Here is a 24017-nt window from a genome sequence, read left to right as displayed (position 1 = left end):
GTAGCTTAACAAAATCTTGAATTTCAACAAAAAAAAGTAAGCAATAAAGTGTTCTTGGGAAAGATACAGCCTCATAACTAAACATGGATAAACTAAAAAATAAGCTTTTTTTTTTTTTAAAGTACCTCATATCAATGGGTTGGACAGGGCGCTGCAGCACTGCAACATTGGTAACCATTGTAGACGAACCCTCTTCATTCACTTATCCTGCATCTCTAGTGCATACTGACAACTTTGTTGAATGTAATACAATGGAACAACATTAATATTGTGTAAAATAAAACTCTAATGTCTCCTAACATAGCTGTGAGACCACTCCTTGTTATTTTTGACACGTGTAAAGAGAACAAAACTTGTTTTTTCCAAATAATTCCTCTTGGAAATGGAGCAAAAGAGCAACAGTAATTTAGCAAAGGGAGCAGGCAAGCGAGCAGTAAAAAGTGGGACTTCTACAATGGCTGCATCTCTACAGTACATCTCTTTCTTCTCTCAGATCATCGTTTATGATAAAAATGATATTATCAAGTAATCTCCTGCACCGAGGTCTGTGGCTCATATGTCCTCGGATGAACAATTGTAGTGTGAGAGGGGAATGTAGATAAAGGCTAAGACAGTCTCACTGACACAGTATACACCCGCACACACAGGGCCTGTGCAAATTACTTCTATTAAAAATGCATGAGGCTCAAAGAGCTCCAGGTGTAATAAAGTACAACACAGTGGCAGTGCTGTCGTTCACCAGTGCCTTGGCAGCCTGGAGCTGAGCGGCTCTGTGTGTGTGCGCGCGCGTGTGTGTGTGTGAGAGAGAGAGAGAGAGAGAAAGAGAGAGACAGAGAGAGAGAGATGGAGAGAGGGAGAGAGGGAAGGAGGTTGGCCAGGAGCCATTTACTTGGCAGAACTAGCCAGCTAGCAGCCTGTACTGCCCATCATGGCCTCTGGCATTAACATACCCCCTTTAGATGTGGCATTATCATGCATCCTGAGTGATCAAATTGTAATTGTAGTGCAAGAATGCATAAAATCCTGACATAAATGCACCCAAGATGCACTAAAGATCTGATTACCCAAACCGCCTCTGTAGGTGGTCAGAGATGCATTTGGCCACAATAACAAGCTGTAAATTTAATGAGTCTCCAATCCACATATAGCAACTAAAACAGAAATATGTTTACATGCACAGATCCAACCAGGTAATTCATTCAAATCAAACAGGTGGCAGACAGCTCAGATACAAACATACTCAGATTCTGACACTCTTGGATGAGGAACAAGCAAGACAAGGTGTTTTGTGTTAATTTTAAAGGATGTAAATATTACATTCAGTAATCTGCATTTTGGCAAAGGATACAGAAATCCAATTATAATGTTTATACTGCAGATGCATGTTAATGCCAGGTGTAAATGCAATCCTGGCAAATCATATCTAAACGCAATCCAGATGCATGTTAATGCTAGATGTAAGGGGGGCATACACACACAAATACATGAACTCACGTACACATGCATGTGACTGTGTGAAAGTGTACAACTTGAGTATGGAAAACATTGTTGACATATACAGTATAATAGCCTCCTGAACACTGAGTGGTTCTAGTACACTGGTGTAGCGCTGTCGTAATTACAAGACTTGATTTTCATTGGTATTTGTTGAACAGGCAAAATCGTAATATAAGCAAATGCGTTATCATGCATGCCAAGTTAGACAATGACTAATACATAGTATGACTTTTGGTCCTCATGGAGTTAAGACAGAATCAGAACTAGCATCATTCAGTGTCAACCAGTATCACTAGCGATGCTAATATGACAACTAATACTAATACGAATATTAATACTGTTACAAATACTAATACTAATGGTAACACTAATACTAAATCTAATAGAAATGCTAAGACTAATAGTGATACTTACACTATGCTATTGTACAAGAGAAAATGAAGAGTTCCATTCCAAAATGAGAGATATCCCCATTTAAAAAGAGTGGCACTTTGCTCAATGCCTGATAGCGTTAAACTACAACAAATTATCATCCTTGTTACCAAATTGATAGCACTTTTACAGAATGGATCTGCTACACTGAGGAATGATGAACTATATGATGAACTAATTTCCTTCCAAAAATGGATGTACAGCTTCTTGGAATAGAACTCTTCAAATTATAGAACTAGAAACTAGACTTTGGCACAGTGAAACCCATTTAACCTGTGTACTCTTCTCTCTGCCACAGCAGTGCAGCATACGATTCCTTTAACGTTCTCTTTTTTTACCTATAACGTGTGACCCTCATTCTCACACGTGACCTGGGAGAACGCTGCCCAGGGTCTTTGGGAGAGAGGTGTTAAGAGCTGATGATGCCCATGGTATTTTATTATGGTTTATGTGGGCACAAGTGAGCCAGCTGGAATGATGGGGAAAAGAAAAGAAAAAGAAAAGAAGAAAACTTTTAGCAGATTTTTGTTGACTCGCCACTCTTTTGGGAACACCTTTTGCACCCCGAAGAAGTGAAGATGTATTTGTGGTTTTGCCAGAGTGCATGATGAAAATTTAATGTTTGTTTTCTTACTCTGAATGGGCAACGAGTTACTCTATAGCAGTGTCCATTTTGGGGACACGGGGCTATTAGGGTTACAGGCTCTGTGACAAGTTTCCAATAAATGCCTTTTAACACATAATTACTTTCACCCTTTTTTCTCTTCGGTATAAGTTGCTATTGCTTAGTGTAACCCGATGTCAACTCTCCACACCCTCAGAGAGCCCGGTCCTTGCCATACTAGCCAGCAGTGAAGAAAAAAACAATAAAACAAAACAAACAAAAAAAAACAAAGACCTACAGTAGACGCCTCAAAGTTGGAATTCCTGCTTAATTGTTTGAGTCTTCTGAGATACTCAGCCCTCCCTCTCTCTCTTCCTCTATTTTTCTCCCCATCTCTGTCTATTTCTTACTGTCTCTTGTTGCAGGTTCTCCATTGATCGGACCACGGACCAAGAGATGATCTTCCATATTGATCCTGACTCCGGAGCCATCACTCTGGACAAGATCTTGGACCGAGAGACCGCAGGCTGGCACAACATCACTGTGAAGGCAGTAGAAGCAGGTACATTGTATTGAGCATATGACATAAGGAAATTGTCCGTATTCTTTACCGCAGGGAAGAGTGTGGTGTTATTTCCCCTTTTAAATGGAGTGGTCAGCCCATTCTCTGTAAAATCCATTTCAACAAGTAATGTATGATTGTCTCCACTAGTCACAATCTGAATCAAAATGATTGGTTTTAAAGGCTTTTTTGAACATTTTCAAACTGTGTGTGAGGTCTCTGGAGGGGCGCTTTAAGATAAGAACCCATCAACAGTCTGGCTGTCTGCTCTACTATAGTCCTTTGTAGGCACATGTGAAGCGCATTTACCAGCTATTGCAAAATTACAGCTTTTTTACAGTGGTTATCAAATGAAAAAGGCAATTCCAAAAGTAAGTGTTAAGGCAAACAATTAACAACCTATTCATTGACCACCTGGACAGCTAACAGCATCTGAACTGGACAAATAATCAAGTTTAATGTAGCAGACATATGTTCTTCTGGCTCATATCACTTGGAGGGGAAATTACAGAAACCACTACAAAGCTTAGATGAGGGGCAATTTAGTTTGCACTCCAGGAGAACGGGGCAGAGGTTTGCACTCCAGGAGAACTAGTTACAACTAACTAATTTAGTAAAGCCAAAAAAGCTCTGTCTAGAGCTAAGTGACTGCCAATGATGGCAATTGTACATTTTGAATCGGCTGTCCAACACTTTCTGGCTCCCATCAGGGGAGATAAGGGGCGACAGACAACCTCAAACTGCTTCTGATCATTGGCTACCAAAGCTTTTTGGCAGATTTTCAGCACCTGTCCTCAAAGCTTTTAGCTTTGAGGACAGGGAATAGGGGAGAATTGTAATAGAACATCACTAGAATGGTCAAAGGATTTTATTGTAAACAACTTTATCCTCCAAGAACACTCACTGTATGCATGCCCATTACAATATGATATAATAAGTACTATAGGATGATGACACACCATCTCATCAGCAGTAATGGCACATTTACAATATCCTGCATATAATATAATATACTGTAGAAGTGGCAGGAATGCAGAGACGGACAACTTCTCTCATTGACTACACCAACTCGTGTGTCATTTATTTTTAACCCACAGAGCAAGACAATTTACCTCGTGCTCAAAAACACAACATTACGTCGAGCTGACGTCAGACTCAGAAAACCAGACTTTCTTAAAGGGACCGTGTCTCCTTAACCCTGAGAAGCACACAATATAACTGCGTGTGTTAAACATACCCAAACCACAGATTATGGTGAATAATATCTATAGAGTCCGCCACATACGTCCCCCCAGAATTCACCATAACAGAGAAAGTCAACGTGGAGGGGGACGGATGACCCGGCCACAATGGCTCCGCAGAACGGGAGCGGGGGCCAGGGCGCCCGCAGGAGGAGCCATGGGGACCCTGTGGTGGCGTGGGGGCAGGGTGGGGGGTGGAGGCAGGGCAGGGGGGCGGTCCTGAGTAGGGCTGCAGCTATCGATTATTTTAGTAATCGAGTATTCTACCGATTATTCCATCGATTAATCGAGTAAGAAATACTTTTGCTTTATTAAAGAGCAATAGTAAATATACAAAAGAGAAAAGCTGTCCGCACGAAGCTGTCCATACGACACTGTGATTTACTGAAAACGAGGTGAAATAATAATTATTATTGATATTTATTACTAGGCCTAAATATCATACAAGTTCATAAGACTGGCTAATGTACATTTATTTGCTATGTTGAAGGGTTGCCCTACACCTGCTGACCCTACTCACTGCAATCAAACTAAACTGAATATACCTGCTGTATTGGACTGGTGCATTTTAGGCTCCAATTGCTACTTACACCACCTGATATTTTGCTTTCTGGGGTATTTTATGCATCACTGTGAGGGGAGTAGGTGTGTGTGTGTGTGTGTGTGTGTGTGTGTGTGTGTGTGTGTGTGTATGTGTGTGTGACTATCATAATAATAACATGAATGAAGCTCAGGCTTTCACAAATTGACTGCAGCATTTTATTTTCTGTGGTTATTTTCTTGAGCAAAACTTAGCTAACTTAGGGACATCATAACTAGCCACCATATTGATTTACGTTCTTAACTAGCCATTACATATAGCCATAATTAACGTGCATTCTTTACTAGCCTTCATCTCATCCCGTTTTAATATTAAGTGCTGACTCCGCCCACCCGGCCAGTTTCGGCGTACGCCGGTAGCAATTACAAGTGGACCCTATCCTACAGTCCCTGCTCTCAGCGGAGGGAGGGAGCTACACTGTGTGTGGGAAGCGCTGTGATCGTCAGACCTCTCTGGATTAGACAAGCAAGTAGAGAAAACCAGCATCAGCCGAACCAATTTATTGCCAAATGCTTTGGGATTCAACACATTAACATTGCTTCCCATGGTCAGAAAAAGTCGGCAGATTTGTCGCTAGTCGCTTTTGAGAAATAAAGTCGCCAGGGGGGTCTGAAAAGTCGCTAAGTCTAGCGACAAAGTCGCCAAGTTGGCAACACTGGATCCGAAACTTTGGACACTTTCTGTCGTTTTCTCTGGCCTGTCTCTTCTCTTCGCCCCTCGCTATTTTCTCTCTCTTTCTCCAGCGCGTTGTGCAACAGTAATAATCATCCGTACGAAACACTGAGCGTGTATATAGTTATATGGATTAAACGAAGCTTCGATGCAAAGAATTTGCATCGATGATTTTTAGTAATCGAGTTACTCGAGTTTCTCGAGGAATCGTTTCAGCCCTAGTCCTGAGGCCCAGCATGACCCACGGGAGCCTGTCGACCCAGCTGCTGTCCTTGAGGCTGGCCCGAAGAGCGGCCTTCATGGAGCGATGAAGCCGCTCGCACAACCCATTGGCCTGTGGGTGGTACGCGGTGGGGCGGTGGAGCTTCACCCCCAGGCCCTCTGCGACTGTGTTCCAGAGCTCGGACGTAAACTGTGGGCCTCGATCAGAGGAGAGGTCAGATGGAGTGCCGAACCGGGCGACCCAGGACCCGATGAATGCCCGGGCCACCTCGGTGGACGTCGTCGATGACAGCGGGGCGGCTTCCGGCCATCGAGTGGTCCTGTCCACCATGGTGAGGAGGTAAGTGAACGTTGCACAGGAGTGTGGTGCCGGCGTCGTCGAAAACCACGTCCTCCAGCTGCAGCCCTGTGACAGCCGTCCTGTAAGCCTGCACGTCCGGGTCGGCAGCCTGATCAGCTGCCATGCGAGCGTAGTCAAGTCCCAAGTGAACGGCCCCCACGATGGCCCGGGAGAGGCAGTTGGCGACGAGGTTGGCTTTGCCAGCGACATGCCGTATGTCTGTGGTGAACTCCGAAATGTAGGAGAGCTGCCACTGTTGGCGGGCGGACCACGGGTTCGGCCACCTTAGCCATGGCGAACGTCAGCGGTTTGTGGTCCACAAACGCCGGGAACTGGCGGCCCTCCAGCAGGAAACGGAAATGTCGAATGGCGAGGAAAAGGCCGAGGAGCTCCCGATCGAAGGTGCTGTACTTCCCTGCCAGGTGGGCGGAAAAGTCCTGGATGTGCGGAACCGGGTAGCGGTCAGGCGTTGACACGTTGTTGAGACGGTGGTAATCGCTGCACAGGCGCCACCCGCCGTTGGGCTTCGGGTCGATGTGGAGGGGTGAAGCCCACGGGCTGTTGGAGCGGCGAATGATGCCGAGGCGCTCCATAGTCTCGAACTCCGTCCTGGCGATGGCGAGCTTGGCCGGGTCGAGGTGCCGGGCCCGGGCGTAGACCGGGGGGCTGGTGGTGGCGATGTGGTGTTCCACCCCGTGCTTGGCGGTGGATGACGAGAAGGTCCGGGAACTCGGCGAGAAGACGGAGAAACTCCGTCCGCGGCGGAGAGCATGCTAGACAGTCTGATGGAGTCTGCTCCGCTGAGTGTACACGCGTATGAACTGACATCCACCAGCAGTCCATAGGCGCATAGGAAATCCGCGCCAAGGAGGGAGACGGACACTTTCGCCGTGACAAAGTCCCAGCCAAACCGCTGTCCGCCGAAACACAGCGCCACGTACCTTGTGCCGTAGGTGCGGATGGGGCTGCCATTAGCGGCTACCATGGGGGGGCCGTGTCCGCCGGCCAGAACTCCTTTTGAGGGAAACTGCGTTAGTCGCCATGTTCGTGAAGAGCTGTCACTGGAAACGTCCAGCAGACAAACGTCGGGGTCACCAGTGTAGAAGTGGCAGGAATGCAGAGACGGACAACTTCTCTCGTTGACTACACCAACTCGTGTGTCATTTATTTTTAACCCACAGAGCAAGACAATTTACCTCGCGCTCAAAAACACAACATTACGTCGAGCTGACGTCAGACTCAGAAAACCAGACTTTCTTAAAGGGACCGTGTCTCCTTAACCCTGAGAAGCACACAATATAACTGCGTGTGTTAAACATACCCAAACCACAGATTATGGTGAATAATGTCTATAGAGTCCGCCACAATACTATATATAATAGTATGCATTTGTGTGAGGTGTAGGTTTAAGTGCTGTAGCATGCATTAGTGCTTTATTTTTCTGCTAACACATCAGGGACATCAGGAACTATTTCGGTTGTCTTCGATGGCAGGCATCAATGCACTGTCATCTTTCTGATATGAGACGGAAGAAAATCATTTCATCTCATGTCTTACAGCTGACAAACACATCATTGGAAATGAAGGAAGAGTACATCTTACATTATTTCATCTCGCTGGGTGCCTTTGTCATAGCAAAGAAAATGAAGAATGTAATAACTTAGAGAAGCTGGGAAGTTATTACTATACCATTAGAAGTAAACTTGAGAAAATAGGAGGCCTGGTATTCCACACTTTTTTCAATCTCACACAGATGAAGTGATTTTGGGACTGTATTGAAGGCAGAAGAGATTGCATTCTGCATCTGGCTAGTAATATCAAGCTGCCCACACAAGATGAGAGGGAAGAAAACAGCGCGCTATTTCGCATCAACAATGCTGGTTTACAAGTGTCTTGATATCTTTGTTCTCCTCCTCCATAGCCTAAGATTGTGATTTCTCAGATAATCAGTACTACATACATTGACTAGTAAGCAGTCTCGCCCAGCACGAACATTTAGACTAAATTGGAGTTTTGGAGTCTTTGGCCATATACTGAAACTGTAATTCTTAGGGTACGCTTTTGTGCTCTGCCTCTTTGTGCTTGGCATTATGTCATAGGCGCATTTTAATGTTAATTGAACATTTAAAGCAGCTGCAGCCCATCCAATATCAGACATAAACACATGCCTGCACTTGACAGATAAAGCCTCTCACATTGCCTTACAAGGAAACGCCCAGACAAACAGAGTCAGTGGTCAAGCCCATCAGAATTCCCATCCAGAATGTTCCTTTATCGCCTGTTAGCTCATTGAGTCCTGATTGTGCTATAAGTAGAGAGCTGTAGACAGAGACAGGAGACCGGAAGAAAAAAAAAGAGAGACGGGGAGAGAGAAAAATGGACAGGGAAAGAGGAAGGGAGACAAATACCGAAGCAGCTAACTAGAATATTTTGAGGAAAAAGGGCTTCATTTTCTCCATAATGGTTTTGTTCTTCTTTTTTTTGTTGGGTCTCTCAGCTAATTAAGGCTGGAGAGGCACAAGGTCAACTTGTCCGAGGACATTGTTAAAACTACAGGGCTCTGTGGCACAATCCTTAATTATTCCCCCAGTCCATTACTGACCTTTGAACTACTGTGTTGCTACTGTATCAGCATTGGACAAGTGATGACGACTTTATGACAGTGCTTGGTGTCTGTGCCCTAGGATTGACCCAGAGTACGTAACCGCAAGAAAAAATGCCAAATGTCAATCAGTGCATTCGTCTCTAGGGACAAAGTAAAGAGGTATCAGTTCAACTACAAGTACAGGCAGACTGCACCGTACATTCACACTGATATCCCACCACTCAAACACACACACAGTCATACTGTACACACACGCACACCTGCATGCACACAGGGAGCATGTCCTACAATTCACCCAATTAAAAGTAACAACTGCAAGCATCTCTTCCTGCAGACATTGTCACTGAAGAGCAGGGAACAGCCTCTCATCTGTACAGTACTTCTCTCCCTGCCGGAGAACAGAGAACCTCCTGAGTACCAGGAGTAGCATTTAACTGCACTGTCACTAGCCAGGGTACTCCTACTACCCAACAGACTTCTGTCACCATAGAAACATATCGGGTAAGTTAGAGTGACATATAATTTTCGAGAACTGATAGCAAGTATGATATCACATTGCAAAACTGCTTTTTTACCTAGACAGGTAGGTGGAAAAAAGAGCATCGCCCCGAGGGCAAAAAGATACCGAAGTAGTTGGAAAGTCTTTATCTGTTGCAGTGTTGCAGGGAAGAGACATTTTCTACAGCGCAACTTTTCTCCCTCGCTGCCTGGCAAACAAAGGCAGACTGTTTGATTATTACTGTGTTTGAACATTTTTTTTGCTCTCCGCCTCCAAATGAATCACACACAGACTTGTTGCAATGTCGTGAAAGGAGATAAGTGACTCTTTTTAATCAAAGTTGGAGAAATGTGAAAGGAGAATGGATCAAGAGAGCAGGGCAGGTCCCATTTGCAAAGAACAATACATGGCTGCCATTAAAGTGGGGAAGAGTCAAAATGAGAAATAAAATGTGTTATACAAAGCACAGAACGGGATGATTTGTGTTTAAGAATTTTGTGAGGATCACAGATGGGGAAGAGGGCTGTGTTTGAATGAATGTGGTAATGCTATTCTAATGCGGAGGGAGTCTGTTTACATGGATGGGGAAACACAATGATGTGTAATGACGGAGCAGAGCCGGTGACCTGGCTGATGCGTTCTGCTGGGCCGTCCCGCATTACGTAATCAGTCACATGTCTTTACTGTCAGCGTAGTTGCTGAGGAGGAGGGGGAAGATTGGAGTCTTTCAGTTTTGTTTGTTTGCTCGGTCATCCGTCAATGGAACGCAATATCTCAAGACGCCGCTGACCGAAACTTGGGGAAATCATGCATCCCACCACTGCTTTCCAGCAAATACACTGATTAGCCCAAGGGGGGGAACTACATTGTTTGCTTGTTCATCCATGTGTCACACACAATGTCTCAATCACCCACTGATTGGATTTTGATGAAACTTGAGGAAATGGTGTGTCTCACCACTGTGTCAAAATTGCAGATTTTAAAATTACATTGATTGGCCCAGAGGGGGACTCTGTCATTTGTGGGGGGTGTGACATGTTTACATCCATAACGTCTTTGAGTCTATGGTGCTAGTGCAAGTATTGTTTTTCCATTGTGGAGAAATAATTGTTATTGTTAATATAATTGTATTTAATTTATATTTTATTTTATTCTGCGTTACCTTTTTTTATACTCTGTTCTCCAACCTACGCTTCTATTCTTTGTTGGTGTAAAGGCCCAATTTTGGGGATCAAAAATTGCATCTTATCTGAATTAATTTCTAATCTGTCAGTGTCCTGTGTAAACCTTTTATTTGCCCCCAAAAAACATAAGTATAGATAAATGTTTATCTTCCCACTGAGAACCATGCACTTTGGCACTTTGGCACATTTTCCAGTATACTGTCAGTGTTTTATTGTGTTCAAAGTACCATGAAATGTTCTCTACTGTACATATGGGGGACATTTTCAGCTGTCAGTTTCATAGCAAACGAAAAGCAAAATTGGAATTAAGAGATTCTGGCTGGACACTGGCGAGTCTGTGCAATACTGAAACTATACCACCGAAGAAAAATGACTGTAATACTTTGTAGCCTCTGTGCCCACATTGCTGGGCCTGTGGCTCAGTTGAGAGACCAGAAGCAGACAGAGTAGAGTACATTCATACCCTCATTTCCCTCCTGACAAAAGTGACATTTTAAAACAAACTGTTTCCTCCGGCAAAGAAGCTGAACCATTTGGTCACAAGCGGTATGACACCCCTGACACACACCCACACACATGCGTGCATGCGCTCGTGCACGGATACACACACACACACACACATTCTCTGTCTGTCTTCCCTGAAGTTATGTCAGTATAATTCAATGCCTGAGAGATCTACTGTACCGTGGTTATGAAAGATTCCCAACAGCTGGTGAGTGTCGAACAGATGTAGAGCATGCCAATAATCTGTTGAAATCCTTTTATTCTTCCTCTGTATCTGAAGACAGATTTAGAACAGCGCCGCTTGTGCCAGCTGAATGAAACTGTCTCACTGGATAACTCTCTTTCCCCAAGGAGCAAGTGGGGGATTGGGGAGGGTGTGTGTGTGTGGGGGGGTTGCATTCCCATATTGTTTCATCTGTTTTCGATTCTGGGAATTGAAATGTAAAATGTATAACATCTGATGATTGCTGGTTTTCATTCCGGCGCGGCCGAGCCAGCTGTATAATATGAGGACTAAATTAGAAGATGAGGAAGAAGAGAGGAGATATCTAGAGCTGGTGGAGCTCTCTGTCCATTTATATTCTTGCTGCACAGGCAAAAAGCAGTCAATTAAAACCCTGCATTGATGTGAGGATTATGCTATTAGTTGAGACCAGTATTCTCATTAGCTGCTGTGCCACTGCTGGGCAGGACTTTGTAGCGAGATAGAGAGAGAGAGTGTTTGAGAATCTGCCCGCATTGGTCTGTCGATTATTGGTTTGTCTGGCTGTCTCTGGTCAGCCTGTCTTGTCTGTCTTTTTTTTAATCTGTCTATTGCTCTACCTGTATGCCAGCTGTCAACGGTTCTATCTGTCGTATGGTCAGCTGGACTCTCGGTCAGTCTGGTGTTTCTAGTGTCAGTTTGGCTGGCTAGTAGTCTTTTGTCTGGCTGGCTGTTATCAACCTCTATCTGTCTGTTGGCCTGTCTTTTTGTCACTTGGTTTGCCTGTCTGTCTCTCTCTGTGTCTGTCTGTCTGTCTGTATGTCTGTGTGTTTGTCTCTCTGGCTATCAGTTTCTCTGGTGTCTGTTTTTTTGGTTCTGTCTGTTTAGTATCAACCTGTTTTTTGGAGTCAGTCAGACCAGACTGCCTGAAAAAACTGAAATATATAACACACATTGCATGTTTTGGGTAAATGTCAATGGATGCATGTTGTTATCATCTCTGTGTGAAGTGGCACTCAAAATGCGTGAAGTGCATTAACTGGGTGGCGACAGCTGTTGAATGTATACTGTTTTGTTTATAAGCTGTGTACTCTAATTAACCAGGATAACGGAACCAACACTTGAGGTAACTGGATCACTCATTTAAAGAGGAGAAAGAGCTCTCTCTCTCTCTCTCGCTCTCTCTCTCTCTCTCTCTCTCTCTCTCTCTCTCTCTCTATCTCTCTCTCCCTCTCCCTGTCCCTCTCTCTCTCTCTCTCTCTCTCTCTCCCTCCCTCTCTCTCTCACTAGGGGCCCCAGGCTCCCTGTCGTACTATACATGGTGTTTCACGAGCAAAATGGAAACTCCTTCAGACATTATCATATGATTAAGAATGGGAATTAAGATTCAAGGAGAAGTAGAGCTAATTTGAAGTGGGTTTTGATTGTACTAATTATATAATCTTCTCCCCTCCCACGTTTACATTCTGGCCCATTAAGAAAAGTGTCTTGAGAGTCTGGTGTGGTATTATTCCACTTGTTTTATCTAGTTAAAAATTACATGAGGAACTAAATTACAGCATGACATTTGCAATATTATCAAATGCATTTATTTGTCATTATCATCTTACCAAGACGTGCCTGTTGCACTCAAACTATTAAACAGCCATACTATAGTCCTCATTATTGGATAGTGAGGACCTGGGAATGAAAATGGGTTCTTTGGTGCCATTTTCATGTCACTCGCCGGTGCCAGTAAGTGTTATTCAGGTAATGGGGGTAATTTGAGGAGGCATTAGATTAAAACCCTCCAGCACTTAGCCACATCGCCAAAGCAACTGTCTGCTTCATTGTGGAAAATTACATCCATCTGAATGGTGAAATGAGCCTTTATTTCTCATGTTACAACAAAAAAGAACCATCTTGGAGGACTGAAATTGACAATTTCAGTAGTTTGTTACTTCCCTGGCTTGTTTTAGAGCAATTTATACCAGTATATGAGGCTCATGTGACTCAGTGTTTTCCATATTAACGTCCTTATATGGTTATTTTATTGAAGTTGAAAGTCAGAAACATTCATATCACAGTGAAAGATTAAATCCCATCAGGACCTTCAGTCCTGTGTCTGCTTTACACCATTTACCTTTCAAACTTCTTTGTGGCTCACTAGGGAAATAGCTTGATAGTGTGTGGCACCTTACACTGTGAAAATCAGTTTATTCTCATGGATGTGTAATGAGTATGTACTGTGATGCAGTGATAGTAGTGGTTGTGGCTATAGATGGAGTAGCAGTATTAAAGACCAGTGAAATGACACCATGACAGATAGTAACATTTACAACTATATATGTATATATATGTATGTATATATATATATATATATATATATATATATATATATATATATATATATATATATATACACAGTATATTTTCCTTATTTTCCTTAATTGGACCTATGTATTCTGATGAAGGCTTATGTCAAAATGCATTAGTGTGATATGGCCATCAATAAAAACATGGTATAATGGTGGTCAACTCTTGCATTTTCTAAAAACAAATCTTGGCTTTAATGGCACTGCTGTGTTTTTCATGGATTTTTTGGGAAGTCGGTTTATAGTTCTTGGCAGCAAAAACATATAAAAATGTATCTAGACAGAGTTGGCAGACAAGTTTTCTTTCTTTTTCTCCTGTAGATAACCACACCATGGCATCCCATTCAGCAGTGAGTATTCGTATCCTGGATGTAAATGACAACCCTCCTGAACTGGCCACACCGTACGAAGCCTCTATATGCGAAGATGCCAAGCCTGGTCAGGTACGTTTTTCATAATATAAAATCAGAATTACTAAATCTGATCACATCTAAGTTTACTGTATGTGTTTATAGTCGTGTGTGTGTGTGTGTGTGTGTGTTGTTGTGTGTGTGTGTGTGTGTGTGTGTGTGTGTGAGAGAGAGAGAGAGAGAGAGAGAGAATGTATGTAGTTTTTTGGCAAATATCAAGCAGTATGCTTGGTGGCTAGAAGTGAATAGGAGATTCTTTTATTAGCCCCTCGCCCCCCACCTGACCTGGATTTCCCCTCCAAACGTCCTGGCTGGCCAAGCTGGTTGCAGCTTATCACAAATTGCGTCCTTGTTTCTGTGAGAGGCAAATTTGAATCAGGCAAAACAGCGTAAACTACAGATAGTGTTGTGAGATCCAGCTGTGTCTTTAAATTAGTAAAAAAAACAATTTTGTTTAGCAGGTGCTCCCATTTTGTTAATGCGTAGTAATATTGTCATTTGAGACAGTTGCACACACATATGTGTGAGATGATTTCCCCGTCCCTAGGTGATTCCGCTGTAGTGGACAAAGGGTTTCTGTAGGCTGGACTAGCATCTTCCTTCCCCATTATCTTTGATTTACACAACAACATTTGATTCCATTAGGTGCAAGGAAATCTTTGGGTACATGCAGCATGAGGGGTCTTGAAATCTGTGTAGAACAACCAGCAATCACCTTGTCATTGTTATTCTTTTTTGTATATTTTCTTCTTATTGCCCTGGCCAATCACCTTCTTCTCTTGTCAGAACTGTTTCATTATTGCCGTATTTCTGGTTTGGACCATTTTCAATTGGACAGCATGATATATCTGACTCTTTGTCCCAAAGTCAATTTATAAACTCAGCTTTTGGACACAGGTACAATTTGCCAAAGAGTGTTGGTGCCAGAAAGAAACTAATTTTTTCCAAAGAGGGATTTTCTCTGTTTCTTCATGGTGGATACAGATTAAAAGTCAGCTGGATGAATACTTTGCTGATTTCAATGCTGGATTTTTGTAGAAGTCAGCAATGTGTTTGGTTAAACTAAAGAATGGATTCAGGATAAAAGGTTTTCTGCATGCCATTACACAAGGGGCTTGCCATGCAAGACATCAAAGTCTTTCATCTGTTACATAGGCTACAATTACAGTATACACAAATGTAGTTCTACCTGGGATGGTTCTGTACTTCCTTTTTGTTATACCGTATCAGGCATACACTGATACAATAATTACTGCAGATTGAATTATAAATTCATAAACCACAAGGTCGTGAACTCTAAGAGAACAGTTGGTGTAACTAAAGAACAACAGCTACGGGCAAAATTAAATTCTAGACTTTTATGTGCACCATTACCCAACACTATTCAAACAGTGGGAAGCTGTCTGGAAAATCAAGACAGTCAATACCATGGTGGTTTCCAATCCAATACGAGGCCAGATCCTCCCACTGATCACCATTAAAAATGGACAGAGTCATTAGGGTATTTTATTCTCCTTACCCAGTCAACAGGCCCTGGGCTCAGTTGGACCCAATTATCATGTGCAGAGCAAAGGAATAATTAAAAAAGCAAGGCTTTAAAGTGGGCCTCCATGCTGGAAGCTGCATTTACATGTGTAATGAGGCTGAGGCCTCCCCTCCCCTTGATCCACAGACTCTTAACCACTTATAGCCCCTCTGTGCCTCTGCAACACGGCCCGCCTGCGCCTCTCTAGAACATTGTCTGGTCTGATCTCGCTCACTCCCACCTCGCTCCCTCTTCCATCTGCAAGAGCCCACATTAACCTTCAACTCCTAATCACATAGAGACGATTAGTCTTCCAGCAAAAGATCATTGCTGGCTCCCAGCATTGTAAAAGAAAAGGTTCTTTAATGCTCTCATTAGAGAGAAATGCAGTTAAATATTTCACACTGTAATTATGGTCCAAAGGAAGAGAGAGATGTCATTTGAAGGTACATATTGTAAAGGAGAATATGAAGTTGTATCAATTTTGCTATCTATCTATCTATCTAGCTAGCTATCTGTCTATCTGTCTGTCTGTCTGTCTGTCTATCTGTCTATCTATATATCAATCTATCTCTTCTCATTTGTTCTGGCTCTCTTTGTATCTCAGATACAACCTGTGATTTTTTTTCTTTTTTTTTCTCTATTCCTTGCAGTCTCTTTTTGTGTGTTGTTCTGGGGAGTTCTGTTGGAGTTGACTGCTGAGATTGAATGAAAATGTGTTAGCCTTGGGTCAGAGGCTTTCTAACATTCATTTTCAGCCCCAGGGGTAACCGCAGGGGGGCATGTGAGAAACAATTTTCTCCTCCATGTTTTTTTCAGAATAATATAACAACAACTGGTTTTCAGTAGTTGTTGTTGTTTGTTGTCAGTCACTGCATCTTTACCTTTGAAAAAATGAAATGAGAGGTGTGGAAAAAAACAATAATTTGGGTCCATGGATTTGCCGTGTCCGCCCTGGTGCCTCAGAGCTGTATGTTCTACTTTTTTATGGCAAGGATAGAGCCTTTCTATTGATGGATTCAAACCCGGAGGGAAAAATGAATCAGCGAATCAATTCATTAATTAATTACTCATATAAATGCCATATAGATGCGTTGGCGCTTGGTGAGATAGATTCTTCCAATAGAAAGAGACCAATAAAAGATTAGTTAATGACACACAGCAGCATAAACAGTGCTATATGAAAAAAAGTTGCCTTGCTGCCAGAAGTCAGCTTAATACCAGTAGGACTCCAGAGTTTTTCTTTAATCACATTTTACCACACTTTTTTCCAGTAGTGCCACTTTCTGAAATTTTGATTCATAAGAAAATCCGAACTGCTGTCACTTTGCCCTGGTCTCTCTTGATAGACAATTGAGTTCTTTGGAAACTGTCTGTGCAATGTGGTCACATCACGCGTTCAAGCTAGTACTAGAGTTCAAATTGCAGTAACCTGATGTTTTAGCCGGAACTAAATGCATTTCTCTTTGGCACAAATACAGTCTATACACACATTGTCCAAATGTAATAAACACAGAGCAGCAAACTGTCACAGGTAGAAAATAATCTATGTCCAGTTTATAATTATTTATGTCAGGTTAATAATGATCTATCTTGGCCATAAGCTTGGAAAAAGACTTTTACCACAATTTATAGCCCTGTTTGACATTCTGGAAGTTGTTCACATTGTGCACAATGTGTTCTGAAATTATTTTTAACTATGCAAACATGCTATACCTGTAACATTACCCAGGCAAGCCAGCAAGCTAACGGCTGCATTTCAATATATGGAAATATGGTAAAGACGAGCGCACATTAATGACCCAACAAAGTGGTAAATATTACTGGGAAAGTGGAAATTTCCCAGTAATATACTGTATAACTTGCAGAGATGTTAGGGTTAGGGTTAGAGCATTGAAGCCATGTCAACAATTGATAGTAAAAGTAATGTTTTATGTTATTATTTGGCTTTCTTTGTAAATAATTAGTACTGCACAAATATGCAACTTTTGGCTGATAAATTGCTTAAAACATCATTATCATGCCTGATGCACATTTTCTTCTCCTTACTCTGCAGCAGAAAGTAGCTCTGTGCCACTTGGTTCCTGAACTAAAACAGCCACAAAAATGCTGCTTTTGTTATGGGGTCGATTTTGCCATTATTTCCAACCAAAGCACTTGAATACGTGTCAAGTCATATTTCTGACTTCCTGACTCAGAAAAAGGAGCACTTCAAAGCAGCATAAGTGAGAAAGCTGTGTGGCCTATCATTTTCTTTTAGTATTTTTGAACCAATTTCTGATTCACTGTGCGTGCATATTGACCTGTTGATTTATAAAATACAAATGAATGCACTATGTAATAACGGAGCCCTATTTCATCAGTCAGTGTTGTCAGACAAGACAGTACATTGATCACTAATATAAAACAGCCAATTACTTAAATTTACAGTTGGCCCATTGCCTACTTTGATTCTCTATCAAATAAACTATTGCAGAGATTTGCCCTTCCATTAGCAAGCATCATTTGATTTGGTTGCATGTGAAGTTCATTACCTATTGTTGCACATTCTCTGTTCATCCAATTGATGCACAATACACAATGACATGATCTAGGCACAGCTACATTAATTTCAACAAGCAAGATATTTCAATAGGCAGCATAATAATTCAAGCATAGATATTGCTATGAAATCCATAGATATAAGTAAAACACGGCTCTCTACTGTTGCAAGCTTTTCCAAGGTGTCCTCTTACCATAGAATATAAAGGCCAGGGTCAACTTCATAATATCAAGCAGCTGAGGGCTATAGTCTGTTATGCTGAAGTGCTTTGATGTCTACTGCTTCCCAGAATGCACTTATTTATCCAGTAAATGAAACTACCATAGGAGGAGCCTAGAGGTATAAGCAACAGCCAGCAGATGTTTGCGTGTAAAATGAGCTTCAATTTTGTTTCAGTTCCCCAGAATGCTGTTAATCAATTTGGAAACTTGGGCAGGGCAACAGCTCTCGGAAATAGGCATAATTACCTCCATTTTTCTTTCACCTGGCATAGAAGTCAGACATTGGCTAGCTGCCCTATTTTGCCCTGTGCATGTGCTTCTCTACCCAGAGAACATGCACTTTGCTCACTTGGTCTGGCCTCTATGAATACAAAATGTGAAGTTAGAGAGGGCTATTACTGCTTTGTTAAATGTCTAGCATGTTTCACCTTCTTTAAAGGCCCCCTACAGTGGCAGAATTAATTAGAGCCCAACCCAACACCTGTTATTTTTCGAATGAATCAACTGTCAAATTGCTTGGCTCAAGATTCAAAACATCACACAGTAGAGTGGTCGTCTGTTCCATGTTGCCATTGCAAATCAGCCAAAACCCACCCGCTGGGGATTATCAGTATCACATGATTGATAGCAGTACTTGATTATAGCTAATTATAAGCAAACACTAATTTATTTTATACCTAAATCATTCAATCAAGCTGTCAGTGATGCAACAAGGCATATATAAGTTTTTTTGGGGGGGGTTTTCCACTGAAGTAGCCCTTAATGAACAGTTTTGTGTGTGTGTGTGTGTGTGTGTGTGTGTGTGTGTGTGTGTGTCTGAGCGACTCCTGAGGTGTTGTTTATTTGTTATGTGGTGGCTCTCTATAGTGCTTTTCTTACCCACAGCTGTGGAGGTTGATGTTGATATAGTGTTGCTGGTTTTGTGTGGATATATCATCTGTGGCGTATCAAGACACAGAGAAAACTACATAGGGTTTTTTTTCTGTGGTTATAGTTTCAATTTTGTCCTCACACCGAGCTCAGTCTTGCTCCGTTTTGCACAAAATACATCACAAACACAGACATACAAAAGCAAACATGTATGCAAACACACATGCATACATATGTGTTCATGCACGCACGCAAACACACACCCATCACTGTCAAATTCTAACATATGTCAGATCAACCCCCAGTTTACCAAGCTAATGAGGAGCGCTCCATTGTCTCCTGTTGTGTGCTGTGTGTTATCAGCCAGTCTCGCTCATGGAGTGTCAGCTTCCTGGCTCAGGTCTAGTTTTTGGTGGAACCACAGAGAAAATCAGATTAGCCTAAGCCTTTTAACTGCGGTTGGGTTTGATCCCATTTGAGAGTTGGCAACACAACGTATTTTGTTTGTGTTTAGAGGCAGAGTGCATGTGGTGGGAGGGGGGTGGGGGGGGTGGGGGGGGGGGATGAGAAGTAAATAAAAAACGGGTGACACAGGCTAAGCAGCTTTGGCTCGAGGACACAGTTCAAGCCAGGGGCATGACACAAAGTGGCAAATAGCTTCTCACCTTTTATTTACGGGGGCCTTTTAGGGGTCTCATGCAGGTCGACGTTTAGAGATGGAGAAAAAAGAAAAGCAGAGTGACTTAAAGACAGAAAGAGATAGAGAGATAAAATGAAATAAAATAAAGAGTGCAGGAGGTAAAATGGAGTTTGGATATGATAGCATACAGTACATGTGCACAACCATGCATTAATGCTCAAATAGGTGGGTGTATGCCAAACACCCACCTAATCTATTTTTGTGCATTAATTACAGGTTTATCTACATCTTGAAGAGTAGAATTGTTAATGGAAAATTATCTTTCCACAGCTTTCATATTCTAGTGTGTGCAGACCATACACATGTAAGGAAATCATCTACAGTTTAAAAATAATGTTTAGCTGTCATGCACTCTTTGTGGTTATATAAAGGCTTTTGTCAGTTCGAGAAAAAATGTTGGACATTTAAGAATTTTAACATATTCTGCCATTACATTTATTGTAAGTCACTCTGGATAACAGTGTTAGGTAAATGCATAAAATGCAAATGTAAAAATGTATTATTCCAATTGAATTTACATATACAAAACCAGCAGCGGAGCAATCTGGCACCATAGGGACAGCTATGCTCAAATTCCTGATTGCGCCTTAAAGGTTTTCAGATGCAATTCAGCTTAACTGCCACCATTTAGTTGTGTATTGGATATGTCAAAAATAACGCAAATCATGGCCCCAGTTATGCTATTGTACATCATTATAGTTCACAAGCTTTGCAGTCTCTCAAATCCCTTCTTGATTTCTGTCGTTTTGCATCCATGTCCTGATTGGCCCATTTTCCCTACATGCTGCACCTCTCTGACAGACACGTGAACACAATCTCAGCCTCTCAGCCCATTCCTCGCCCACCCCGTGGTATTTATCTGACTGGATGCAGAGGGACAGATATCATATAGTGCCGTGTGTGCAGAAAAAAGGGCTGGGTGGGAAGCCAAATACTAAGTATGGCCCGGGGTAACGGAGGCCTGTCAGCTCTGCCGTGCCGTCTCACAGCTGGCCGAGTGGGTCACTGCGACAGATCACCTCAGCCTGGACACCCCCACCCCCACCCCCCAACCCCCCACCCACCTCCAACCCCTGGGAGAGTCCATTTGAAACGGCTAAATGTTAGGCCTGTCTGAAACACACACACACATAAACACATTTACTCACCCCATGCACATGCGTACACACATACAGACACACACACATACAGACACTCAAACAAACAGGTGCATGCCTCCCCAACACACACACAGGCACACACACACACACACACACACACACACACACACTTGCACACACTTACTCAACCCATGTATACACATACACATACACATACACGCGCACACAGGCACACACTGGAGCGAACCAACACAACCGAGGCATTAAACCCAGACAGACTCACAGTTTTGCCAGACAATATTTGATGAGTTGTGTAGGAGACTGACTGAGTGACTCATCTGTTCTAGTCACCAAAATGCCCTTTCCTTTTGTCTCTCCAATGTTAATGCTGAATCAGACAGACAAACAAGTAGATGAATACAGGCACTCCAACAGTGCTTCCATTTTTGAGGTCTTCTCAGACTTGAATATTATTCCACCAATATTTTTCAACATTTAATCCTGTTCGCATTCATTTTTATGGCTTAATCTGAAGGGCCAAATGCGCTGGATGCGACTTTTGACGCATATCGTTTGACGCACCTCGTTTGACGCTGATGTACTGCAAATCTCCCATTTGCACCGCAATGGGTAATATATTTTATTGTGATATAAATTCTATAAACTGGTATACAGTCTCTTTATTCAATAAGACTTTACAAACTAGGCGACTTGATGAGCTGCCTATGGGTGCTAATTAACAAAATCCAAAAACACCCTGTAATATATGACTGCAAATTAGAAATTTATCAAAAATTATAACACAGACATGCCTATTTAGATAATTACAATATAAGTCGAGAATATTGCCCTCTGGAAAAAATGTTTTTTTTCTTTTGCACTGCGGCTCCAGAACCAGAGAAATATCCCTGCTGGTCCTCTGTTGACGCTGCCAAGTCAAACCAAGTTCAAAGTGACGTGCTGTTTGACCTTCCACTGGACGCATTGGGTGCACATTTGACCATTGAAAACAATTGGTGATGCTTTCAGTGTTTGCGGCTTTAGAGACAAGCTTCTCTCAGCTCATTTTAAAGAGTTCTGTTTTTTTAACTTCCCCGCCACCCTCGTGAAGTGGTTGATTTCTGCTGCGAAAGAGAAAGCAGCCACCCTCTCACGACCTTGACCCGCCAAACACCTCTTCCGCAGATGGGCTACTTTTGGGAAAGTCTCCCCTTCTAGCTTTCCAGAGATGCTAGAGATTTAAGGGGGTCAGACAAGGGGACCGTTAGATAGAAATCTAATTAGGTGATTGTGCTTGAGGGAGCTTCGCTAGCTGCTCGATAAACTCCCACACACTCCTCTCTCATTTCCCTCTCTTGCTTCACTCTCTTTCTCTCCCTCAGTGGTTTGCGCTCGCCCTGAGACGCCGCCTGAGAGCTTCCCTGCTGAGGGCACTGTCACAGAACGCAGATCATGACTTGCTCGCTACATCCTCGCTGCCGTTCATAATTCTTCAAAGAAAAGAGTAGATTCATCCCTCGACTGATAATAAAGCTATGTTTATAGTGTGTCCTCTCTCCTCATTACTCTTTTACCTTCAGACTGAAAAAAAAACAGGAGAGGGCTTAGTTCAAAGAGTGGAGAGGAGAGACAGTCGGGCCTTGGCTGTTTGGGCATACAGCACACTCAGCTGTATTTTTAATATATCACTGTGGATTGACTGAATACGTGGTATGCTAGGGAGGGGGAGAAGTTGTCTTTCGCACCGCAGGTGGTTTACATCATTATATGTCTCGTCGCGGCTTTGTCTGTGTGTGTGTGTGTGTGTGTGTGTGTGTGTGTGTGTGTGTGTATAGGTGTGTGTGTGTGTGTGCATGCGCAGACGCACACATGTACAGGAAGCACCAAGATGCAATCCCAAATAATTGAATTCTAAAAAGAACGTATATATTTCTTTGAAGTATAAATATACAGTGAGAGTTTGTTAGCTCCTACACAGTTTATTTAGCCTCTACCCTCCTTATCTTTCTCTTTCCAAACAAAACAAAAAAGTATATTCAGTTCTGTAAAATGAGAACTACATATAGTGGCTCTACAGACAGCGGAGGTGAGTGAGCTCAAGCACTCCCTTTTATTCATTTTATTCATTCATGATTAGTCATTTGACTTTGACTCTGATTAACATACAAAAGAAGCATGAAAAGATCCATTTTGACACATTTGCAACACAGCAGTAATAGAGTGTGATTGTATTTCTTCAAGGACTGTCTGTCGTCAACACAATGTAATGTATCAAAAAAAAAGAAAAAAGAAAACCTTTTTTTTTTCTTCCAAAAACATTTGGAAACTACTGCGTGACACAATCCAGAATATGGCTGAGTACTGAGACGGCATGTTATTCATTTTTTTTGTCTTCTAAACTCCTTCAGAGGAATACAGGGAATAGTTCCTAATTCATTTCCTCGTGTTTCTCAAGTGCAGATTTTGCAGAGCAATAAGGAAAAGGTGTGTAATTTACCCTGAAATCGTGCCATAGCATTTTTGTAATTACACAGCAGGTCACATAGGCCCAAACAGCCACACTGAGCAGTGGGTATGACTAAGCCTGTTCTGTGTCTGTGATGGTTACGTCAGTGCTGAGGAGCTGTTTATGCTGAAGGTACAATTGTGGCCCAGAAGTGCGCTCAACAGTAGCTTAGTCACAGTAATGCATAGCCTCCCCTTATGCTCATAATTCAGATTTGTGTGCAATGCTGTAAATGAATGAGGCTGTCTAGCACAGACAGGCAACATGAGCTTAAATTCACACCATAAAGCAGATATTTTTATGTACGAGAAAGGTGTGCTGTATATCTACAGTATTCCATGCGTATGTATTGTTTGAATAATCAATTTGCAGCCGAGTGATGAATGAGGGACAGATTTTTCTGGAAAGGTAAGGTATGAAAGAGTGAGATACTCTAGAGGAGATAAATGCAAAGGACAAAGGAAGGCGGGAAGAGGGGCTCACAGTGACGGATAGAGAGAGCAGGCAGAAGAGGCAGAGAGGTGGAGGAGAAAAGATAGACAGAGGGAAGGGATCACTCTAGTAAACAAAGCTATGTTTAGCATTTCAAAAAGGCCATGCCCCTTAAAGAGGAGACAGCTACTG

General features: G+C 42.4%; 1 protein-coding gene across 2 annotated transcripts in view; it reads left to right on the top strand.

Moving 5' to 3' along the window:
- Nucleotides 1-24017, top strand: part of cdh22 (cadherin 22) — a 74805-nt gene that overhangs the window by 36532 nt on the left and 14256 nt on the right. For both annotated transcript variants that reach the window (XM_071903771.2, XM_078283473.1), the window contains exons 7-8: nt 2959-3095; nt 13841-13962. In XM_071903771.2, coding sequence (XP_071759872.2) covers nt 2959-3095; nt 13841-13962 — 259 coding nt within the window. The remainder of the gene's footprint in view (nt 1-2958; nt 3096-13840; nt 13963-24017) is intronic.

Source organism: Centroberyx gerrardi, chromosome 5 (genome assembly GCF_048128805.1).
Source record: "Centroberyx gerrardi isolate f3 chromosome 5, fCenGer3.hap1.cur.20231027, whole genome shotgun sequence".
In the NCBI taxonomy this organism is placed as follows: domain Eukaryota; kingdom Metazoa; phylum Chordata; class Actinopteri; order Beryciformes; family Berycidae; genus Centroberyx; species Centroberyx gerrardi.
Note: the sequence above shows the minus strand (reverse complement) of the source record. Positions and strands in the feature narration are given on the sequence as shown.